The sequence below is a fragment of the Rattus norvegicus genome, chromosome 4, assembly GCF_021556685.1.
Source record: "Rattus norvegicus strain SHRSP/BbbUtx chromosome 4, alternate assembly SHRSP_T2T, whole genome shotgun sequence".
NCBI lineage: Eukaryota > Metazoa > Chordata > Mammalia > Rodentia > Muridae > Rattus > Rattus norvegicus.
In genome coordinates this window covers 69746482-69768523 of record NC_141537.1, presented here as the reverse complement: position 1 = coordinate 69768523, position 22042 = coordinate 69746482, and the positions used below count along the sequence as shown (strand labels likewise).

At 44.5% G+C, this 22042-nt stretch overlaps 1 protein-coding gene across 1 annotated transcript in view; it reads right to left on the bottom strand.

The window, feature by feature from the left end:
* The window catches only part of Tmem178b (transmembrane protein 178B), a 376299-nt gene that overhangs the window by 29285 nt on the left and 324972 nt on the right, over positions 1-22042 (bottom strand). Inside the window, 1 exon segment of the mRNA NM_001195277.3 lies at positions 17901-18038. Coding sequence (NP_001182206.1) covers positions 17901-18038 — 138 coding nt within the window.

Genomic DNA, 22042 nt, shown 5'->3' with positions numbered 1-22042 from the left:
CTGTCATAGTGGCATTGGAAGGACGCAACCTCGGCGCTCCTTTCTTTCCGGGGTCCACATGGGGGAATGTGGGGTTCAAATATCACAGACTCACACTCCAGCTTTATATAAAGCTCCTTAAGTACTATTTTTTAGGTAATAAGGAATCCTTGCTTCATCCATAACAGACTTTACTTACATGGTGAAACATCAAAACAGAAGTGTACTAATAACACGGGAAATCCAACAGTGGGTTGAGTAAGGACCTAGGCTCTTACTTCCGGAAGGTCAAAGAGCAGTTTCATTACTGGAAGGACCTACGGGGACTGAGGATGGGTATGTTTCCTGGATGCCGCCTTCAACCTCAACAGTGGCGCCCCTTGAGTTTCCTCCAATGTCTTTACAGGCCTCTCTGCTATGGCGACCTCCACCTGTCACTCTCAATGTGTGACAACCTACCTGTCTCCACAGTTTGCCTGGGTGTCCTGTGAAAGCAGGGGTCAAGCATGCATGTTTTCAGTTGTGTCTGGCTGATAATGTCTAACATACAAGTAGCCCCCAGTTAATGGTAATTGGGCTGAATTCAGTTGTAAAATCAGATTAATTATAGACTCAATAGTGTTCAAAGACTTGAAAAAAAAGTGATAGAAGAAAATGACTGACTTTCGTTTATGTCATTTTTAGCAGAAAGAACCCAAATCAACCTGAAACCACAGTGAGGCTTAACATAAAGATGACTGAAAGACAACGGGATCATCCAGCAAAGAAGGGTACCCTCCTGCTTTATAGCTTTCACCCCAGTGAGGTAGGAGATGATCAGAAAGCTGTGCTCTCAGACACTCGCAGTGAGGCCAGCACCTTCCCAGGCTGTGAGTTCAAGTGAAGAGCTTCTGAGGGATGTTGACCATATGTGAGCCTAAGGAAGGCACAGGACTCCAACATGCAGAGCAAGAAAGCCCAGGTCATAAAGACTATACATGGACTGACCCTGGACTCTGTCCCCATAGGTAGCAATGAATATCCTAGTAAGAGCACCAGTGGAAGGGGAAGCCCTGGGTCCTGCTAAGACTGAACCCCCAGTGAACTAGACTATGCGGGGAGGGTGGCAATGGGGGGAGGTTTGGGAGGGGAACACCCACAAGGAAGGGGAGGGGGGAGGGTGATGTCTGTCCGGAAACCGGGAAAGGGAATAACACTTGAAATGTATATAAGAAATACTCAAGATAATAAAAAAAATAAAATAAAATAAAATAAAAAAAAAAGAAAGCCCAGGTCAGGTCATGCCAAGTGGTCTATTTGAGCGTGAAACAGGATGTGTAACTGAAGGTACACAGCACAAGACTGTTCCTGATAAGAACTCCAGTCTGGGGACACTGAATTTTATTCCATAAACACAAGGAAGCCACAGGAAAAATTTCTTTCATCAAGAAATGCTATGTAATTAGCATATTTTAGGAAAGTAGTGTGTTTTAAGAGATGAATTCAGTGCAAAGTAGGGAAATGAGCATTTATGAAATTCTTGTTTGGGGGCTGGATGCTTTTGCAATATATTATCTCATTTCATCTCCACAGAAATCCCAACAGGGTTGGAAGCGCTACCTCAGTTTTACAAACGAGAAACGCAGGCTCAGAGATTGGCAACCAACTTGGGGCGGGGGTAAAGATTTCTACCCAGAGCTAAATGACTCCCAAAATACTGCAGTTTCAATAACAGCCCAGATGGAGCTCGAGGAGTGGAGGCAACTGAATGGGCCGCAAGGAATGTTGTGAGGAAAACGTTGGCAGATGTTGACAATTGATGGAAAGGTGAAGGTGAAAAGAAGCCAGGAAAAATGACAGAGGAACAGCCGGAGTCTTCAGATGGCAGGGAGGAATGGCTTACCCTGAGGGGAGGGACGGAATAGGGCGGTATACACTGGGTGCCTACGGTAAGCCGAATGTTCTCATGTGTTTAGAAATCAAAGAGCATGTGTGTGATGTGTGCAGAGAAAAGACAAATCTAACTGAAGGCATGCCTGGGTTTCTAGCTAGGGAGAATTGAAATACATGAGGCCTGTACTCAGAAGACTGTTTCATATTCACCAGACTCACCCACACAAGCGTGTGTGGTGTGTGTATTGTGTATATGTGTTGTGTGTATTGTATATGTGTTTTGTGTGTGTGTATTTTATGTGTTTCTGTACATGTATTCTGTTGTGTGTGTATTGTTTGTATTTTATCTGTTTCTGTATATGTATTGTCCGTTATGTGCATTTTATGTGTTTATTGTGTTTATATATATGTATTGTTTGTGTGTATGTATGTTGTGTGTGTTATGTATGTGTTGTATGTATTTTATGTGTTTCTTTATGGATACTGTGTGGAGTATTGTGCTGTGTTTATTTATGTGTTGTGTGTATATAGTGTGTTGTATGTAGTGTGTGTGTATGTGCATATATGTGTATGTGTGCAGAAGTAAAGGACCAAGATTTTTTAAAAAAAGGTACAGAGAAAAGGGGAAAACCTTAGTACATTGCCACAGAAGACAAAAGTTTCCGGGGAAATGGAGACAGAAAACACTAGGAAAACCAGGAAGTGATGTCTCAAGAGCAAGTGGCAGGTGGATCAGACAGAAGAAGCACATGTCTGAGGAAGCAGGTGCTCTGAGACAGAGGGAGGACTCTAAGTGAGGCACTGAGTGCATGGCAGAATTACAGAAGCTGGTTTTTAAGTGGGGTTGTACTTATTCAAGAGCTCTAAACGTGTTTTGTTTCAGAACATATGAGAAGATAGAGCCCTAAACTAGTCCCGTTTTCCTGTCTCTCTAAGGTATACAGCAGGAACAGACTTGGCCACTTCCTATTTTTCTACCTCAAGAACACCAGCCTTGGTATATATTAGTATATACTGGTGATCTATCTGGGGAAGGGGATGTCAAATCTGATCATAAATAAGCTAATTACTATTTGTGATAATGAAAAACTCAGGCTTCAGAGTGAAGTTTGAGTTGAACCATAACTCCAGTGTTTTGGGACACAAAGCTTTTAAACTCTATCAGCAAAGGTCAAGAACTGCAGAGAAAACTTGAGTTGGTGACCAAGTGAGCAATTCCAGTGTCTGAAGGGCTCACTAGATGCCAGGCAGGGTCTAAACATTTCACGCTTCAAAGCATTTAATTCTCACAACAACCCTACAAGGCACATAAAATTTTATAAGGTGGGGAGTCAGCTATGTGAAGGATAAGACTAAGGTTAGAGAATTTTAAAGCAGGGTCTCACCCCAGAAGACCCTCACTACATTGAGACTTGTTGTTATTAGTGACACCTTGGTGGTAGAAGGGACTCTCCTTGGAATGTCCCACCAGAAACTAATACCTTGCTTTTAGGTGGGGAGAAGGGAGAAGGACCCCTATGGTGGGTGAGTGTCAGGGTTTCTATATTGTCTGGCCTCCCACTAAAGCCCTCAGGCCCATTTCCTCATCCCAGGTGCTCTCCCCCAGAGCCTTTCCTCTTCTTCTGTAACTAGGAACAGGGAAGCAAGAAGACAAGAGTATGAAGACACTATAAGGCTCCACCTCTTACTTGTCTACAGTTCTAAGCTGGTTTGAGGGCTCTCTGGACTGGTGTATAAATCGAGGGTGGGAACATTAACCTTAAAGGCTGCTAGAAAGAAGGGAAGGAACAACGCCTGAGCTCTGAACCCTGTCTGCCTTTGACCCAGTGCACTCAGTCCTTCTCTTCCTTTTTTCCCTCTATGCCCCCTGAATGAGGCTGAAGTTCAAATGAGACCTTTCTTCTCCTTTAAAGTTCTTTAAACCCGTAAAATATATCCAAGGTGTGAGGCTAGTCCAGGGTGAGGAGGGAGCCTTTGCTGAGAAAATACTACAGATTAGGCTACAGGCAACTAGACAGGGCAGTTTCTTAATTAGTGATTGATGGGGTGAGCCCACCCTATTATGGGTGGGACCATCCCTGGGCTGGCAGTCTTGGGTTCTATAAGAGAGCAGGCTGAGCAAGCTAGGGGGAGCAAGCCAGGAAGCAGCATCCCTTTCCTCTTCTTCTGTAACAGCCAGGAACATAGAAACAAGAAGACAAGAGTATGGAGACACTATAAAGGCTCCACCACTTACTTGTCTGTACAGTTCTAAGCTGGTTTGAGAGAGTGAGGGCAGGAACACTTACCTTAAAGACTGCTGGAAAGAAGAGATTCCAAATCCCTGCCCTTTTGGAGGTCCTTTCCTGATTTCCTTCAATAACAAATCGAGATGTGGAAGTACAAGCCCAATAACTGCTCCCATCCCAGATTGCTTTGGGCATGATGTTTCATCACAGCAAATATAACCCTGACTAAGGCACCAGGTCACATACATCATCTTTCCACTTTTCTCAGGAGATCACACATTTTCAAGAAACTAAAATTACTACCGCCTGCACCACCAGCAACACTACAGTCACCACTCTCATCTTCCTCCTCTTCTTTCTACTCTGTTTCCTCTTCTTCCTCCTCCTCATCATCATTTTTCTCCAAATTTTGTAATTAAAGGTATTGGCAATAAAAAGGAAACCAGCTAGTTTGTCACACTAAAGCCAGGTGTCCTTTCTTCTCAAAGACTGGAAGCAACTCCAAGGCTAGGAAGAGTTTCATCTTCTAGAGAATGGAGAATTTAGTAGTACTTAATAGCTAGTTATCTATTGGATACCTAACAAGCATTGGATGGGTTCAAATGGTTCACAGAACTAGGGATGCTTTCCTTTGCCCATCCACATCTGGAATACCCTTGACCTTTTCACAGCATCTGTAGATAGAGTGAGCATTTTCCAAGTCCCAAATCAAGCTATGAAGTATAAGCCTGCTCTATCTAATACGAGGAAAGTGTCTTAGACGTGGGGCGGTCTCCCCAATGTCAGCAAAGCACATCAGCTTTGCGGACATTCATGTTCTAATTATTTTTGACATGGTAATAAAATAAGAGCAAGGTCTCCTTCAACCCAGCAATTCAAGTTCTGTTGGATAAAAATGTTTGTCCACCAGAGCAGAATCTACTTAGACCTCCAGGGACGTGCTCCTAAAATATCTCCAAGGTCACTATCCCCTAGGCTTCCAAGGTGCTGGCACAGTATGAATCTCTAAACAGATTGGGATTGCCAGGATTCACCCACTTTACCCACAGGTGAGGTGCAGGTGCCACCTCTGAGCCCTAATTGTACCTCACTATCCAGTGCATTGGCTGCCTTTAGGTTTTGTTCCTTAGTTTCAGCCAGTTCTCTAAATTCCAGGAGCATGGGGGAGGAGGAGGCACTAAATTAAACTCTGTCTGAGCACTCCACCTGCCCAGTAGGAATGTGCTTTAGCTATCACAGGGCTTGTTTAATGGGCTCTGGTCTGGTTGTTCTGATGGCCAATACACTACCTTCAGTCTCACCCTTCAGGCTTTGGTATGCAGAATGCATCACAGCCACCCAAGTAGTAGTAGGGATGACAAGGAGCCACAAGAGAGCAGCGGACTCAGCCTGGCTCTGTTGGACCACTTCTCACGGTCTTTTAATTTCTTCACTGTCATATCTGCCCCTCCCCTCAACTCTTCTATTCCTAGGAGACAGGAAAGGGGACACACCTCTTTCCTCCCACATCATTGTTTCTTTGGAGCAGCTCTCGAGCCTAAAAGGTCTCCATTTATTTCAGACACCATCCTTTTTCTTTGATTTATGATTTGTTTTAAGACTAGAGTCTTGGGTGACAAGTTCCCTTTCTTTGGAACTTGTCCATCTCTGTAGGAACAGCCAGAAGAGCAACAGGAAGAGAGTCTTTTGAAGTTGCTTTAGACAGTTCCTAAGTTTCCATGGTAACTTGTTACTGTGGCATCTCCACTGTATTCTGGGGCTTTCTGTTCCACTGGGAGGGGTTGGAGCAACCTGTTCTTTCTCAACAACTACCCAGCAGTGGAGAGGGTCTTCCCACTGCTCTGCTGCTCTGGTCTCAGGCCTGTCCTTCATTCCATACTCCTGTCTATGGGGAGTTCATTGTGGAGCAAGATTCAATGCAGTGGTGGTGTCTTGTCTATGCCTGGAAAGACAGAGTCTGCCTGGTACTGAGAGATGAAGCCTTAGGGCATCTTGGTCCCAGGCTGGCCCATATTGATTCAACAGCTCAGATATCTCTGTGCTCATACAGGAAAGCAAACAGGGAAGGCACCAAGCCGTGTAGAAATTATCCATCCCCTATGAGAACAAGAACAAAATCATATACCCCACCCTCGTTCTGGATACTGAGAACCAAAATCGGGCTTCACCATCTTTATGAATGTGATTTTGCCAGCCCACTCTTGGACCTATCCTGCCTAAGAAAATGATTTGATTATTCATTAAAAGAACTTTCCCGGGGTTGGGGATTTAGCTCAGTGGTAGAGCGCTTGCCTAGCAAGCGCAAGGCCCTGGGTTCGGTCCCCAGCTCCGAGAAAAAAAAAACAAAAAAAAAACAAACAAACAAAAAAAAACAACTTATTTAAGAACTTTCCCAAAGACCCATCAGGGGCTGCATTCAAAGCACCCACAGATGGGTTACATCCTAAGAGTCTTTGAATCCTTCAGATCCAAATCCTCATCTTCTGTCTCCTTCGATCCTGACGTATCCTTATTCTTACTCAGTGTTGGTGTCATTAATCTGACACTGCATTAGTCAAATACCATACTGAAAAGATTGCTAAATCTAAGATTCTAGTTATTTTGAATTTACTTCTTCAGAGGTCCAACCAAAATGTGAGATGTTGTACTCTCCCTTACCACACAATTGAGTCAGCTTTTTCTTCTACCTTTTCAGCATTTGAGGGTCATCTTGGAATATAAGGAAAGGACTCACATATTTTTGTGCTCATCCTGACAGCATACTTGGCCTGTGCTGTGGAGAAAGGGAGCTATGAGCAGGATAGAGAACACGAATGTTTTCAGGAGATTTCCCAGATCACTGGTTCTCAGCCTTCCCAATGCTGTGACCCTTTAATATAGTTCCTTGTGTTGTGACCCCCAACCATAGAATTATTTTCGCTGCTACTTCATAACTGTAATGTTGCTACTGTTATGAATTGTAATGTAAATACGTGTTTTCTAATGGTCTTAAGTGGCCCCTATGAGTGGTTTATTCTATCTACCTCCCAAAGAGACTGAGACCCATAGATTGAGAACCATTATCCTAGAATCTCTAAAACAAAAGATTCTTCTGTTCTAGTTACAGGATGCTTGAATGCTCTGGACAATGCTGGAAAACCAGATGGCTTTGTGGATGTGATTTCTTTAATTCCATGTTTGTTCAATGAATGGGTCAAGGGTTTCAATTTTGCAGTGGGTCCCTAGTAGGGCAGAGGGAGCATCTGGGGTATCACATTGCAGTAACGTCTGAGAGCATGCTTTTCAGACCCCTTACTAGGATCTGGCCATCCGAGCAAGGATGCAGTACTCTCTACCTTCACTGCAACTAGGAATGGCAGGCTATAGAGTTTCCAACAGTACATACCCCAGAAGAATGAACTTATAATGTCACCCAGTGAGGAACCCCTGGGTGGTTTGTGCAATGGATATATGAGAGAGCAGAATATAGACTGGTGTCCCATCAATAAAGCAATCCTTTGACCATGCCCTTAAAGTCCTTTCATGGTCTGTTACCTGCTTAGTATCACCTCCATTGCTACCCCTCTCTGCCCCTGTCACAATCATCCTGATGCTCAATTGCTCTAGACCCAATGGTTTCATTACCATCCCAAGTACTTTCTACATCCTGGGGCCTTTCTGTAAGGAATGATCCTCCCCAACATTTTCTTATAGCCTACTGCTGTCCCTCATGCAGGACCCTGCCCCGTCCCCACGTGGCTAACAGGCCTTGCATGCTCTCTCCCATCTGCAATGTCTCATCACTCTCTCTCTCTCTCCTTGTTCCTTTTATCCTCCACAGTTCCGATCATCTAACATGTTTTCTAAATTATGGTACGAACTTACTTTTCTGTCTTCCTAACTAGAATGTGAGCTTCGTGGACTTTCTCTGTTTCTCTACTGTATCCCGAGTAAGTGGTATGTGGCACACAGGGGGAACTCAGTATTTACTGAATGAAGAAATGAGCAATTTGGGTAGTGATTAAAATGAGAAGGATTACCTGTATGAGGATTCATTTCCTGTTTCCATAGCTCATCATAGGGTCTCTTGGTGGTATTGGTAGCAATGACATAAAGCCACTCAGGGAAGAGAGGAATATCACCAAAGATAGTTATTTAAAATGAGAGATATTTCAGGGGCTTGGGGGATGGCTCAGTAGTTATCAGCACCAACTGCTCTCCTAGAGGACCCATGGTTCAGCTCCCAGCAACCACCATAGTTACAACTATTTTCAACTTCAATTCCAGAGGATTTGACACTCTGTCTGGGCTCTTTAGGCACTGCAGAATGTTGTATACAAACATACACTCAGACAAAAAATACACATACCCCCCAAAATAATAATAAAATAAAAACAAATTTAGAAAAGAAATATCTCAGTGCTAAAATAATAATATCAAAGTCTTTTATGAGGGCAATACCTGCTACTGTTGTAAGTCCTTCAGATGAGATGAGTTAACTCTGTAACTCTCACGGCTATGCTTGAATTAAGAACTATTATTAGCTCTTTTTAATATGTGAGAAAATTGAAGCAAGGCATGAAAGGCAGATAAGGAACATTCCAGTCATGTGGCTAGTCCAGTGTTCCTTTGGTCCTGGACTATATCTTCATGAAAACCCTGTAATTATCTCTTTTCACTGGGTGACTCTGCTTCCTGATCAAGGACTCTGGGCTCCCAGTTAGGAAGCAGGATATGGCAGGTAGCTCATATGACCAAGTGTGCTTGAGGACACCTAAGAGGCACGGGTTTAGTTTCCATAACTACCTTTTTGATACCTTCATCAACCACCTCCCTCCCATCCCCCTTCCCTGTTCTGTCTCCGCATTTTATCTCAGAATTTAATAAGAAACCATCCGTCTATCTTAACCAGGACATGGCAGAGTAGCAGACTTGAATAATTTGTGAGTGGATTTTAGAGGCTTCTAATGTGATTGTCACAGGCCACAGTTTGCTCGGTCGGAGATGCTTACTGTTCTGCTATGAGGCTGATGTTTACAACAGGGGTGGCAGCATTGGTGGCAATGTTACAACCCCTTAAGGTCTGAAGTCTTCCCACTTGTTGGGTTGCTAGAGTAATCTACCCTGGCCACAGGCTCTGTGTAAAGTAAACCTGGTTGTTACTTCCCAATCTTCCTGACAACACGTCTCCTCCCATAAATGGCATTTACTGCCAAAATGTACCCTTCAAGGATATGTTTTGAATGTAATTATAAATGCTAATAAATATTCAGGTATGTACCTTGCAAGGGGCAGGAAACGTTCTGGGTGTGAACTAGACTGTAAATATCTGCTTAAGACTTTGAAAGACGGCAAGGCAAAAAGTCTAGGAAAAGAGTTGTGATGTCCTAGTGAAGGCTCACGTAAAACTACAGAGTCAGACCACCAGGGTAAATGGCTTTTATGCCAGAGTCACTTCTGATTAGCTCATTAGAGCAGACTTTGCTTAGGGCGTGTACATCATAGAAACTGCTACCGTTTGTTATAAGCTGTGCATATTGCCAAGTCATTGGCTTATTGGATTTATCCTCTCTTCCTGGAATATCTAATTTACCTGGTCCTCTGTTTTGTATCTCCCCTCTCTGATCAATGAGCTTTGAAGTTATGACCTGGAGGCATGAAGTTGAAGACTTAGTATCTCTTGACCTTAGAGAAACTCTGGTTTCCAAGCAAGCCAGAGCCAAGGACTGGCAATGGGGAGAGAGGCTGGGAGAGAAGGCTGACGGGAAAACTTAAATACTCCTAGGACTTCCTAAAATCACTTTAGGACCTAAACGAAACAGCGCTCAAGACACATGCCTAATGCCTTTGACCATCATGCCAAACTCGGGCTTTCCAAATTTCTACCCTTAAGCAAGATTTTCATCTGCCAAAAGAGGGGCATTGTGACGAGTGTCTGGAGGCTTGAAGCACAGTTGGCTACCTATGCCAAACACGTGACACTGCTGGTTTACATATCACAACAATCATTCAAGACTGATAGCTTGAGCTATCTTCCAGCATTCTCTTTATTTCCCCCGATGGCATAGCAAGGCAGAAAAGGTCATGCTGATCACAGATGGTATGAAAAGACGCTTTAATGGTTTCCTTTTCCCCATTATCACCCATGCCCTCAGTTCTGGCCACTATCCCCTCCATATGGCTCCTGTATGCTTTGGGAAGGAGAGAGAAGAAACAGAAAGCACAGACACGTGCATGCTCTCGGGTGCTTGAGGAACATATAAAGAGAAATTGTGAGAACACTGGCAGCTGCTGAAGAGCACAGAGCTGAAGTTCAGTGAGACACAGTGATGCTCGGCACGGGTATGCAGGCCAGAGGCAGCAGTCTGGGTTGCAAGAATATAGGCTAGTGTCATGGGCCAGGCTTAAGATTCATTTATGCCAACTACCAGCTGGATGTGCCATGAAACGACACCACTGCTCTTATCTAAACTGCAGGGGGTCTGGCTGGTGGTATCTAAAGTCCTTTCTATTTCTAAGGTTCCAGGAATCCAGGTTAAGGTCAAGAAACTCCATGAATTCAAGAATTACTTATATTCTGCTTCTTAAAGGAAATGAAGATATTTCATAACTGGAAAAGATAGGTTCTAGTACTTCTCAGTAAATATGAAAAGAGAAGCCAGCGAAAGGGACTATTGTTACCATGGGGACTGTAGATAAGACAGGCTGCTTTCGGGAAGGCCACCACACAAAACCACAGCACTTTCTGTTCCTTCCATATAATTTGCTTTTCCAGCATAGTCACTCAGCAGCTGCTTGTTATGCCGCAGATATTGCTCTTGACCCAGGAGAGGCCTTAGTGGAGGCATTCTGTCACTAAGACAGACCTGGTTCTGGTCTGATGCTCATGGACCTTAGGTATCAAGGGGAGGCAGAGAAAGGATGAGCAAGTACAGAGTGTTAAGAATCCGTCCCAGATACCTAGTCCCCAGATCTTGATTTCAAATGTCATTATCTAATAAAAAGAAACAGCGCTCACTGGAGAGATGGTGCAGGGTGGGAACAGCAAACACCCAGGGTGACCTAGAGCTCCTAGTACTGTTCAAAAGTAAGTGTGCAAACAAGGAGGTAACAAAGCACAAACAGCAGAAAACAAAACCTCACACAGTGGGGTATGTCAATGGGCCCAAGAACCAATCGGAAGACCTCTCAAATGCCAAGGCTGGCAGGACTGAAGGGACCAAGAAAAGCAGCACTGGACTATATAATCCAAATGACAAAATCGAGGCCCTCAAGTCCACACCAATATAAATGAGCAACCAAGTGAATTAAATGTGGAGAACAGGAGACACATACCCCATCTAGGATAACTCCAAACTGTTTCTGTGGCTGCTCTACCCTGCAGAAGGATGGGAATCCCAGCACGCCACTGCTGTTCTCCATTCCTCCTGGGTAGACACACAATGATCGTCTTCAGAGGAATATAGTATAGAAGTGGGGAAGGAAAGAATTTGCTGTGGAGAAACACTACAATCACTACCTATTCCAAGTGGCCAGAGCAACACCGGCATGAGTCTGAGTCATGTTGAAATGATGAGATACAAATGGCATTTAACCTCTGGCATCCTCTTTCCCCTAAACCATAATTCAGTCTAATAATGGAAAAAATCATATAAGCCCCAACAGAAAGAAAATCATATAAGCCCCTATAATATGCCTGGCCAATACTCCAAAACTGCTCGGGTCATCTTAAACAAAGACATAGGGTGCCACAACCTAGAGAAACCTAGGGAAACAGTAGCTTTAAGTGCATCTTGGTGACAGACATGGGATCCTGGAACAGAAAATGACATTGGATAATCCTAAGATATGACTGAGCCATGAACTTCAGTTACTAACGCTCCAATATTTATTCACCCATTGTAACAGTTGTACCACAATAACACAAACATATTAATAAAAGGAGAAACTAAGTATGTGGCTGAGTATGATACCTCAATTCTTTATAATGTTTGCTCGACTTTTTAAAATAATCAATTATGGGTTGGGGATTTAGCTCAGTGGTAGAGCACTTGCCTAGGAAGCACAAGGCCCTGGGTTCGGTCCCCAGCTCCGAAAAAAAGAACCAAAAAAAAAAAAAATCAATTATGGTGTGCATATATCCATGTCACATCACATATGTGGAAGTCAGAGGACAATTTGTGAGAATTAGCTTTGTTTCCACCCCATGGGTCCCAGGGATTTAACTCGGGACACCAGGCTTGGAAGCAAGCATTTCTACCTGTTGAGCCATCTCATAAACTCTCACTGTTTCCTTAAATCTGAAAGTGTTTACTGAAAGGCAAAAGAAGGTCTGTAGGTCAGAGAGCCTCTCTTGGTGGCTTTGAACAAGCAAGCTTCCTTGGGTTCTATCCCTGCAAGGAGAGGAATTCCAGACTGGGTTCTCTGAGATGTGTGACCCTGGCAAGGATCTCACATCTCAGAGAACCCAGTCACAAACATAAGCACAATTTTGTAAGATCCTCAACTGAACCCTGTTAAGCTGCACCTGGAATTCTTCTTCAGGGAACCTATGAGATAATACATGTTTATTGTTTAAAGTTGCTTTAAAAAAGCAGTGGCAAACTCACAAACAACATATGTCTAGGCAAGAAGAGGCACACTAAAGAAATTGAAAATAATTAAACTGTAAAGTATGCCTGGTGTGTTCCTTGAATTGCTGGTCAAGGAGACTTTGAAGCAGAACCTTAGAGTAGAGACCTAAACCTAAAGAAAGAGACATCCATTAGTTGCTGTTAAGGTCAAGGATGTCATGCAGCTCCAGGGTCTGAACCAACCATTATATACGTTAGAACAGAAAGGCAGCCCATGTGTGTGGAGCTGTGTGAGTGTACAGGAAGAAACAGAAAGAGAGCCGAGAGAGGCAAGGTCAGCCAGAATGTAAAAGACTTTTAAAAGAAAGGTAAGGAATTTGAATTTTAAGTTTAACTGAAGATCATTAGACAGGAGATGGGTGACACATCAGGTTCATAGTTTAACCACTGTATGCCAGGATGGCAAAATGAGTCAGTGGGCAAAGGCACTTGCTACCAAGCCTCACAACCTGAGTCTGATCCTTAGGATCCAGACAATCATGGAGAGACCCAAATCTCAAGGAGTGTCCTCTGGCCTCTACATCTGTGTCATAGTGCACCGCCCCCCCCCCACATACACATACACGAGGTAATAAAAGTTAAAAGGATAAAAGATTCATACTAACTGCTCTGTTCAAAACTGGTCCTGGAACAGCCATAGTGGATTCAGGGTGACCAGCAAGGGACTTAGTGCAAGTCTAGGCAAAAGATGGCAGAGCCTTAGCCCTGACTCAGGGTAGAGAGGAACAAAGGCTTCCAGAAATTATGGGAGGACATGGGAAGGCACTTGACACTACAAGCATAGGCTAGGGATTCCAACTCTTCTTGTAAACCTGTGTGCTGAAGAAGCTTTCAGGGAGAGTCAGAAGTGAGCAGTGTTGTCGTGTGCTCCTGTGCTACGTGGTCTGTGCCTGTGTTACCCTGTTCCCAAGCCTCCAAACATCCCTGATGATTCATTATGATGGTTATCTGTACCCACATGAGGTTATGCCAGTCTGGGCTAGATCTTCTCTGAAGGTGCTCCCAAAAGGAAAATTAGATTCCCTCTACCACCCCAGCCTCCTGGCCAGACAATGCTGCCCTGCTTAATCATTGTTTTCCTCTGGTTTGAACACCCATTTGACAGTTTGTTGGTGGTTATTTCACAGTGTGCAAGGTATCCTCGCTATAATTCAGAAATAGAAATGCCCAATGCAGACCCCATCGTCCTAGAGGAACAGAGAAGAAGGTGTGAAGAAAATTCTTTCGCCTTTGTTTTGGTCCTGCTAAAACATATATTTCATAATCATAGTTACCTATATTTATAAATTATAATATATATTTATAACCTAGAGCAACACATATCTGGGCAAGAAGTGGAATAGCACCAGAAAGTTAAATTATTTAATAAGTAGAACTTGCCTAGTATGTTTAATGAATTGCTTCACTTAGAGTAACCTGTAACTCAATCATTGGAATCTTGGTTTCAAATATTCTTCAAATTTAAAAAAGTTTTGTGTTGTATGCTTATGCCTATAAGTATGAGTATGCATGTGTGTACATGTGAGTGTATGTATGTGTGCATGCATTTGTGAGTGTATAGGTAACTGTGCATATGTGTGCCTGTGGAATGTGTCCTTTGTTGGAAGTCATCTACCTTGATTTTTGAGACAGCTCTCTCCCTGGCCTAGAGCTTGTTAGTCAAGCTAGGATAACTGGCTAGTAGACCACAGGGCTCAACTTACCCTGCCTCCCTGGTGCTGATATAATAAGTAGCCACCATCACATTCAGTCTTTTAGCTTGGGTTCTGAAGACTGAACTCTGGTTCCCATGTTTGCAAAGCAAGCACTTTACTGATTGAGCCATCATCTCTCCAGCCTGAATGTGCCCTTTTCATTCTTGCTGAATCTCCCCTTTCTACCCAATTGCCCTACTCATCTGACCATCCCCAGACACTGCTGCTCTTGGTTTCTACCTGTTTCTCTTGCGTTCAGCCCAATATAACCACTAGGGTACCTGGTTTTGCTCAGTTTCAGACACCTGAAAGACCTTCACCCAAGGGAAAACAAAGGCTACACGGTCACATTTTGGGAAATGCATGTTCATTCTGAATGACTGATTGGTTTGTTGTGTCTTGGAGGTGGCTGGAACAGGTGGCTTACTCCCCGAGTTCTTTGACAGGTCATCCACAGGAACCTAACCCCTGGAGAACAGAGACGTTTAGGTTCATTTCTTCTAGGTTCATGTCTGGCCCTTAAATTTAGCTATCCCAACTGAGCAGGTTAGGAATTTAGTGTCTGATCTTGGACTATCTCCTTCCCAACACAAATGTTTTTTTTAACAAGACTAAGTTCATGAATCAGCACACAGCAGCCGCCCTGAGCTGCTGAATTCCCAGAGCTGTGTCTCTCCCAGTTGCAAAGGATGCTAGCTCAAGACAGAAGGATAGACCAGAACTTCCAAAAAGGAAATCACCACCATTTGAGGGATCAGAAGTTAATGCGTTGTTCTTAACACCCTTTTGCTATTTCATGGCCTGAGAATACCCCAAAGTGTATAGATACCATTTCCCTTCTCACCACAGCTTCATCCAGGAGCTTATCGCTTAACCTGGGGTTGAAGATTAAAACAAAACAACAACAAACAAACAAATTTCAGGGGGAAGAGAAGGCTTTGTAGTCTGTGAATGAACTAGATTCTGTCTAGCCTGCAATGTACCCTAATCAGTGAAAAGTGGTTGTTGAAAGAGAAGCTTCCATAAAGTTCATTGTCAGACAACACTTTATCAAAAAAGATGAATTTGCCATCATTCATATATATATATACATATATATATCATATCATATCATATCATATCATGTATCCAAGAAAGCACAGAGTTGTGTGTACCTTCTAATAGTCAGTAGTCAGGGCTTGGGTAGGCCTTCGAGCTACTGAGGCCTGTTGACATTGTCTTATTTCTTGTTGCATAAGGCTTAGAAATGCATTCATAAAGGCCCAGGTATGAGTGTGCTGTGTGTGCATGAGAGTGCATGTGTATGTGTGCATGTGCATATGTTTCTGTGTGTCTGTGTATACAAGGTAGAGACTAGAAAGACTCTTGAGTTTATCTGTCTCACTTGTTCTTGGCTCTGTTTTTCACATGGAGAGCACCCCAAAAGCTACATGGGGTGGGTACTGCTTGGCCCACATCAGTGCTTAGTGGAAGTTTTCCAGGAAGCTCTGGATGAGGCCTACCCGGGGTGAGGAGAGCAAGGATCCCATTCTTCTCTTATTCAGAAAAGAGTTCATGGCTCCTAATCTAGCCTGGAGCTCTGGACATCTAGTAGCTGTCCCAGCAGTAGGAGGGCAGGGCTCCAGGTACCCTCTTGGATATTGTCATCTTGCCTTTTGTCCCAAGGCTACCAGTGAGTGGGCCATTGACCCAGTAACCTCATTGTAGTCACAGCTTTTAGCTTAGCCATTATCACTCAATTCTGCCTGCTTATTATCTGACCTTCTCATGTGGCCTGGCTGGAAAAGATAAGCTCAGCAATTTAACTCTGGCTGTTAGTGTACAAGCCAACTTAAGTCCTTGGGAAGTTCTCAGAGTTGAGAGGTCCCAGGTTTGGAACCTTGTTCCTGCCAAGGGAAAGGGCCCATAGAGAAGGCAACGAGGCACAGCAAATGTCAGGTAAGAAGTAGAGATGACAGCCAGTCAGTCCCTGACCTTAGGGCTCTGGATTCCTGCTCAGTTTGGGGCTGGTTTGCTCAGCTTCTCAGGGATGCCTGGAAGACCTGTTTCTGGCCTCAGAAAAGCCTTTCACTAAACTCTGTGTTTCCAAAGAGTTAGGATATAGACTCACTTACACAAGATACAGCTGCTTTTAAAAAAAGTCTTTTCTTATAGTTTGGATGTCCTCATGAGAGGTGGAGAGGAAATAAATTTACCAGGGAAAACACTGGTAAAATATAGTGTGAGAACCATCAACTAACTTAACCTCCATTGCCTTAGCAGAGAGAGAAGCTCACAGGACATAAGTGTGTATTGGAGGTTGGTGACTTGTCTATGTAGGATCTATCACAGAGCCACCACTTCCCTCTCACTCTCTGAGCTTGTACCTTAACCACAGGTATAGTCTTAGGTGTAGCAGCTCTGACATGGGGACATCCTGACTCTGATAATAGGTTAGTCCCGTAAAAGTATCAGCTCCATGGGAAGCCTGCATTTATGTTTGACGCTGAGTAGCTGTGCTTCAAGGAACAGCAAAACTTTAGGGCCCAAGTCCTTCCTACAAAACCCCTCCCTTTTTCTTCTCCCAAACCAGACCTTTTTGTGCCCTAGAAATCTCTGCGCATAGTGAGGGACACGCTTCTCTATTCCCCAGCTTCTCCTGCAGATAAAGACCTCATCTTTCTCTCCTCAGCTCAGAAACAGGCACAAAAGAGACTACCGTCAATTAGGCACCTGCAAAATGTCCAAAGTTTGAGTTCTGCTCCCAAATGTGGGAATCCTTTTCCCTTCCTTCCACAATCATTTCCAATTCTGTCTGTCCACACTTGCTCTCTGCCTCCAGGTTCCACAAAATTCACCCATCCACCTGTTCCAAATAGTCCAATGTTTGAGCTCTAGGCTGAGCCGCAGACTGGGAGACTCCAAAGAGGAGGAAGATTCCCAAGTAGACAGTGAGGAAGCTTCTACTTCACTCAGACCAGAACCTATCCCCAGTTCTCTCTATGTACAGTCTGCTAAAAGCCACTGGGCTGACTCAATGGCCATACAGGAATCAGAAAGGAAACAGAAATAGAAGGATCTAGTCTCAACCCACCACTGCTTTGTTTTAAACCATAAGTCAAGGATGAGCATGGCCCTTAAGAGAAACACCTCCTTCCTTGGTCTAACACTAAAATACAGAGCACAGGAGCATGAAACAACATCTATCACATCCTGGTTTCATGCTTCCAAGTCTGAGGTCTCCATCTGCCCCCATTAAGTCTCATAGCCACAGTATCTCCCTTTCACCTAGGCAGTGAGGTCCCCAAGACTCTAGACACTCAAGACTGTATCTCCTTTCTTTTTCCATCCCTAACAGCTGCTAGAGCAGCCAATAGCTAACAGGGGTAGAGACTGTTGATGAGCCAGCAGATGAGGAAGTCGAAAGAACCATACTGACCAAGCTCCTCTGCTGTAAGCTCTTACCACTTGCCCACAGTTCCAACTAACAAGACCTCCCCAGCCTCCCCATCCCCATCAATAGTACTCAGCCTTACCTCCCATGAGGAAGAGAAGCCCAGCCACATACTGCATAAGGCCTCGGTCCCAGCAGCAGCCCAGGACACCGATGATCCAGCCAAAGAGGATGATGGCCACCGCCATGCCCATGAAGCCAGCTGTCATTCTACGCAGATCTGTGAGGAAGCGGGAGGAAAAGAGTTAGCATTAGAACATGTGATATCAGGTGTACCCTAGCCTGGGGCAGGGAGAAGAGGGTACTTCATGGACAGAAAGACTACCTATTGAGTCCCTACACAGGAGAGAGCCATTGGAGGTGACTATCTTCTGCACAAGTGAGCTGTGACATCTGGGTTCCTAAGCACCAGGCAAACACATCATCCTGTCAGCTCACTTCATCTGTGCTAAGCATGTGCTGCTCTTCCTGTGATTCTATCCCATCCTTAAGGGACAGGTGCTGTCTCTAGTGTGGAGAATAGAGACAGCAACTTGCTAATAGCAGCACAATAAGTGGTAGAAGGGACTCGAACCCAGATAGTTGTGGCTAACAGCATTAGCCTTTTAGAGAGCAGTGAGGTGGGCTGCTGGAGAGAGCAGGGCTTCTGCAGACAGACTGCCCCTTACCTCTCCCCGCTTTAACTCAGGTCTGCTGGACTGTGGGAGAAGTCACATGTGAAAATATGGGTTTGGTGCTCTGCTCCGTCTCAAGCTGGCTCTTGGCCTTAGCTCTGCCTGAAGTCTTGGAAGCAGAGGAAGAGCTGCAGTCTGAGCCCCTGGAGCAGGCCCTTTCTTGCAGTTACCTCTATCTTTCTGATTCTAGGGTTAGCCCCAGCATCACTGTGAGGACCATGCCTGCTCTTTATTTCTATGGCCTATCCGACAAAGCCAGGAATGACTTGGTAAGGAAGGAGGTTGCTGGAAAAATGCTGCTTGCAGCAGAAGGGAGAGAGAAGGACTGCCCCTCTCTGCTGGCTACTTAGCATCTTACCCAACTAAGCTTCTTTGCTGGCTTCCCTTTTGAGGCCAGATGTCACCAAAGCTATGATCACGTGCTCCCTCTACATTCATGGCTCTGGCTTGGACTTGCTTCCAGAATGGTTTCCTTCTCTTACTCCCTTTACATAGAACTGACTCTTTACTTCCTGGGGAGCACTTCATCCATCACATTGGTCACTCCTTCCTGACTCTGCCTGCAGCCCCTCATGCCTACCTACCTTCAAGGCAGTACACCAGCCCCAGCCTGCTAACAGGACGCAAAGCAAGAGCAAAACAAACGAACAAACGGACCGACAAACAAAAACACCATTTTGCCTGGCCTCTGCCCTAGATCCTGAATCCCCGGCAGCATCCAGAGCATCCTAAAGGTCTACCCTCTCACAAAGGAAGGGTCAAATGTCAGGGTGGTAGAGAAAGTGCCTTCCTGGAATCAGGTACCTCACATCCACTGCTGCCCCATCTCTCTATTCTTGTCCCAGAGGAACAAATGCAACAGTGTTTCTGTGGGCATAAACATCTGAGTCTGTCATAAGGAGGCCATTCCTTCTTCTTTTCCCTCTTTTACATTCTATCCACTCCTATGCAGTCATAAAACATGTAAAAGGGCCCTCTGCCTCCAGCAGAGCACAGTTTGAGTCAAGATCTCTCGAGGGGTCTGGTCTCTTTGTTCTGACAAGGAAAATCAGACATTGTCAGTCCCATCCAGGAGAAGCTGACTAGAGAGGGAGGTATAAACACAGAGGAAAAACAACACCAGCTCTCCCATCTGGGAAGAAAAAGCCAGCAGAAGCTGGACAATTCCCTAGTCCCAGAGGCAGGGATCCTGAAATGGGCAACAGGAAAGATACCTGTCCTGCCTGATTCTGTTTTGCCTTACCGAGCACCTAGCAGGCCTGCCCCAGCCAGGTGGAAATGACACTCTGTGCTCTCACTTCTGTGAGTTGCTAAGGATGCCTCATTATCACACAGCAGTGTGCAGATTACGCATACGGCCAAATGAGTCAGGCGGGGTTTTGCTGAAAGAGCCATTTGATGACAATGCTCACGCACAAGCTCAGCCTCCTGCACAGCCAGCCATAGCTAAAAAGCAAGGACTATCCCCGTCCATGGGCTGACCCAGGCCCTGTGGGTCACTTCCTACGGACTGACATTGCCTTTCATTCCCACTTCTACAGTCACACTCATGACCATCACGAGATTCCTTCTTTCCTCACGGTAAGAGCCTGATCAGACTGGTCAGTGGAGACACGTGAGGCCGTGTGGATTGATTCCTAGGAACAGGTAATATATGATTACTATTCTAACTGCTGCTTGCTTAAAGAGCAAATGGGAAGAGTCCACTCTCCCACTGGGAAGTTTAGTATCGTAAACAGAAGGTACTAAATTCTGCACTCTCTTCTGAGTTCTTCCCTTTTTCATACAGTAAAGGCTTCTGGGTCCTGCCCTTATAATCCCAGTAAAACTACCTTTTCCAGAGGTCAAATTCTCACTTGTCTTTAATGCCTGGATGTCCTACATTGGTCCCAGACTATAGACCCTTGGGAGCAAAGATATTGCCTAAGGGGATGAGTGGATGGTGGGTTGCACCAAGTGAGTCCATACTGGCCAGGGATGGACCTGTGGGTTGGTGAGGCAGCAAATCTAAAGAGAATGCCAACCATAAAAAATAGGAGGTGACATTTATTGAAGGATGAGAGCAAAGTGTTCTACTTAGAAGAAAATGGAAGGGGGCAGAAAAGCAGGCAAATGGAGAAAATAATCGCTATTCTTAATGTTCTGGGCAGAGTCCAATCATCTGAGTCTCCAGTGTTGTGGGGGGCAGTTGCCCTCTCTCTGCCTCAGCTTAGGTAAACTTCTGTGTCTCCCACAGGGTACTGTTGACTTATGTAAAAGGTGGTTCTAAGTTGTTGATGTAGAAATAGGATGAAAATCAGAGGTCCTGACTGTGTTTCCATTGACCCAGGAAAGATTTTCACATCACCCCTGAGTCTGGCTTTGTCCAGCCTCTGTGCAAACAATCAGTTTTTTCTACTTAGAGAGTTAACTGGGTTATCTATGCGGTGGCTCAGGCAAGCTACTCTAATAGGTCAGAAGGCAGGCAGAACGAGAAGTATTCCAGTTTTACAGATGAGAAAAAAGCAAAACCCAAAGACAAATAAATAAGTTATCGACAGTCTCAAAGCCAGCGGACTGCAAATAGAGTTAACAGCTGCATCATTGAATTGCGTGAGGAAACAGGATAAATAAAAGAATTAAAATTGATGTGAGCAAATGCACTTGGCATCCCTTCTTCTAAGATCAAGCCAGAGCTGTAGCTAAGAGATGGGGAACAAAGGACAGAAGACAAGAAGGGTGGGAGCTGTGGCACGGCTGGGAGCTGGAAATGCCAGATCCAAAGGCAGTGTCGGAGAAACCCTACTGCCTATCCCACATGAAGCCCTGTGTTCCAACTCAAGAGAGGATGGGGAGGGAGGAGAAAGGGAGGGAGAAAAAAAGGAAAAGAGGATAAAAATAAATAAAAAAACAGATGGATGAATGGAGCAAAAAGAGAAAGAAGACAATGTCTAGCTTTAATTCACATACAAAATCTGGTCCATGGAGCACTTGGGAAGGCCACCACACACACACACACACACACACACACACACACACACACACACACACACACACACTCAGTTGGAATGTAGAGGCATTAGAGTGTAGTGTGTCTGTTGTTTCACAGTCTTTCTATTTGTATTTGAGTTAGTGTCCTCTGTCACTCTGTGGTTATATGCACATGATGTCACAGTTCTTCTACCTGCCCGTCAGCTTCCTCTTTAAGAATAAGAAGCTACCATTCAATTCCTGTGGTTTCCTTGGGCCCACAGTAGTATCCTTTATTGGGAATCTACACAGTTTGTATTTCTTTCTTCATCATTTAATGACTTTAGAAAAAGAAAAAAGAAGAAAAGAAAGTGGAAAGTGGAGAAAGGAAGCTGTAGCTTGCCTTTCCCAGAAGCTTTAGGAAACTTTTCGTTGCCTATGATGTGGAATCTGTGATGATGGGCTCTACTGTCACAGAGAGAAGAGTCTTGGATGATAACGTTCGATTCTGCAGGCGATCACGGGAATGAAGTATCGCATGAACCGAGTCGGGTTGGAGTCTGTTATCTGTGTTTCGTGCCCCTCACATTTAATGTTCTAA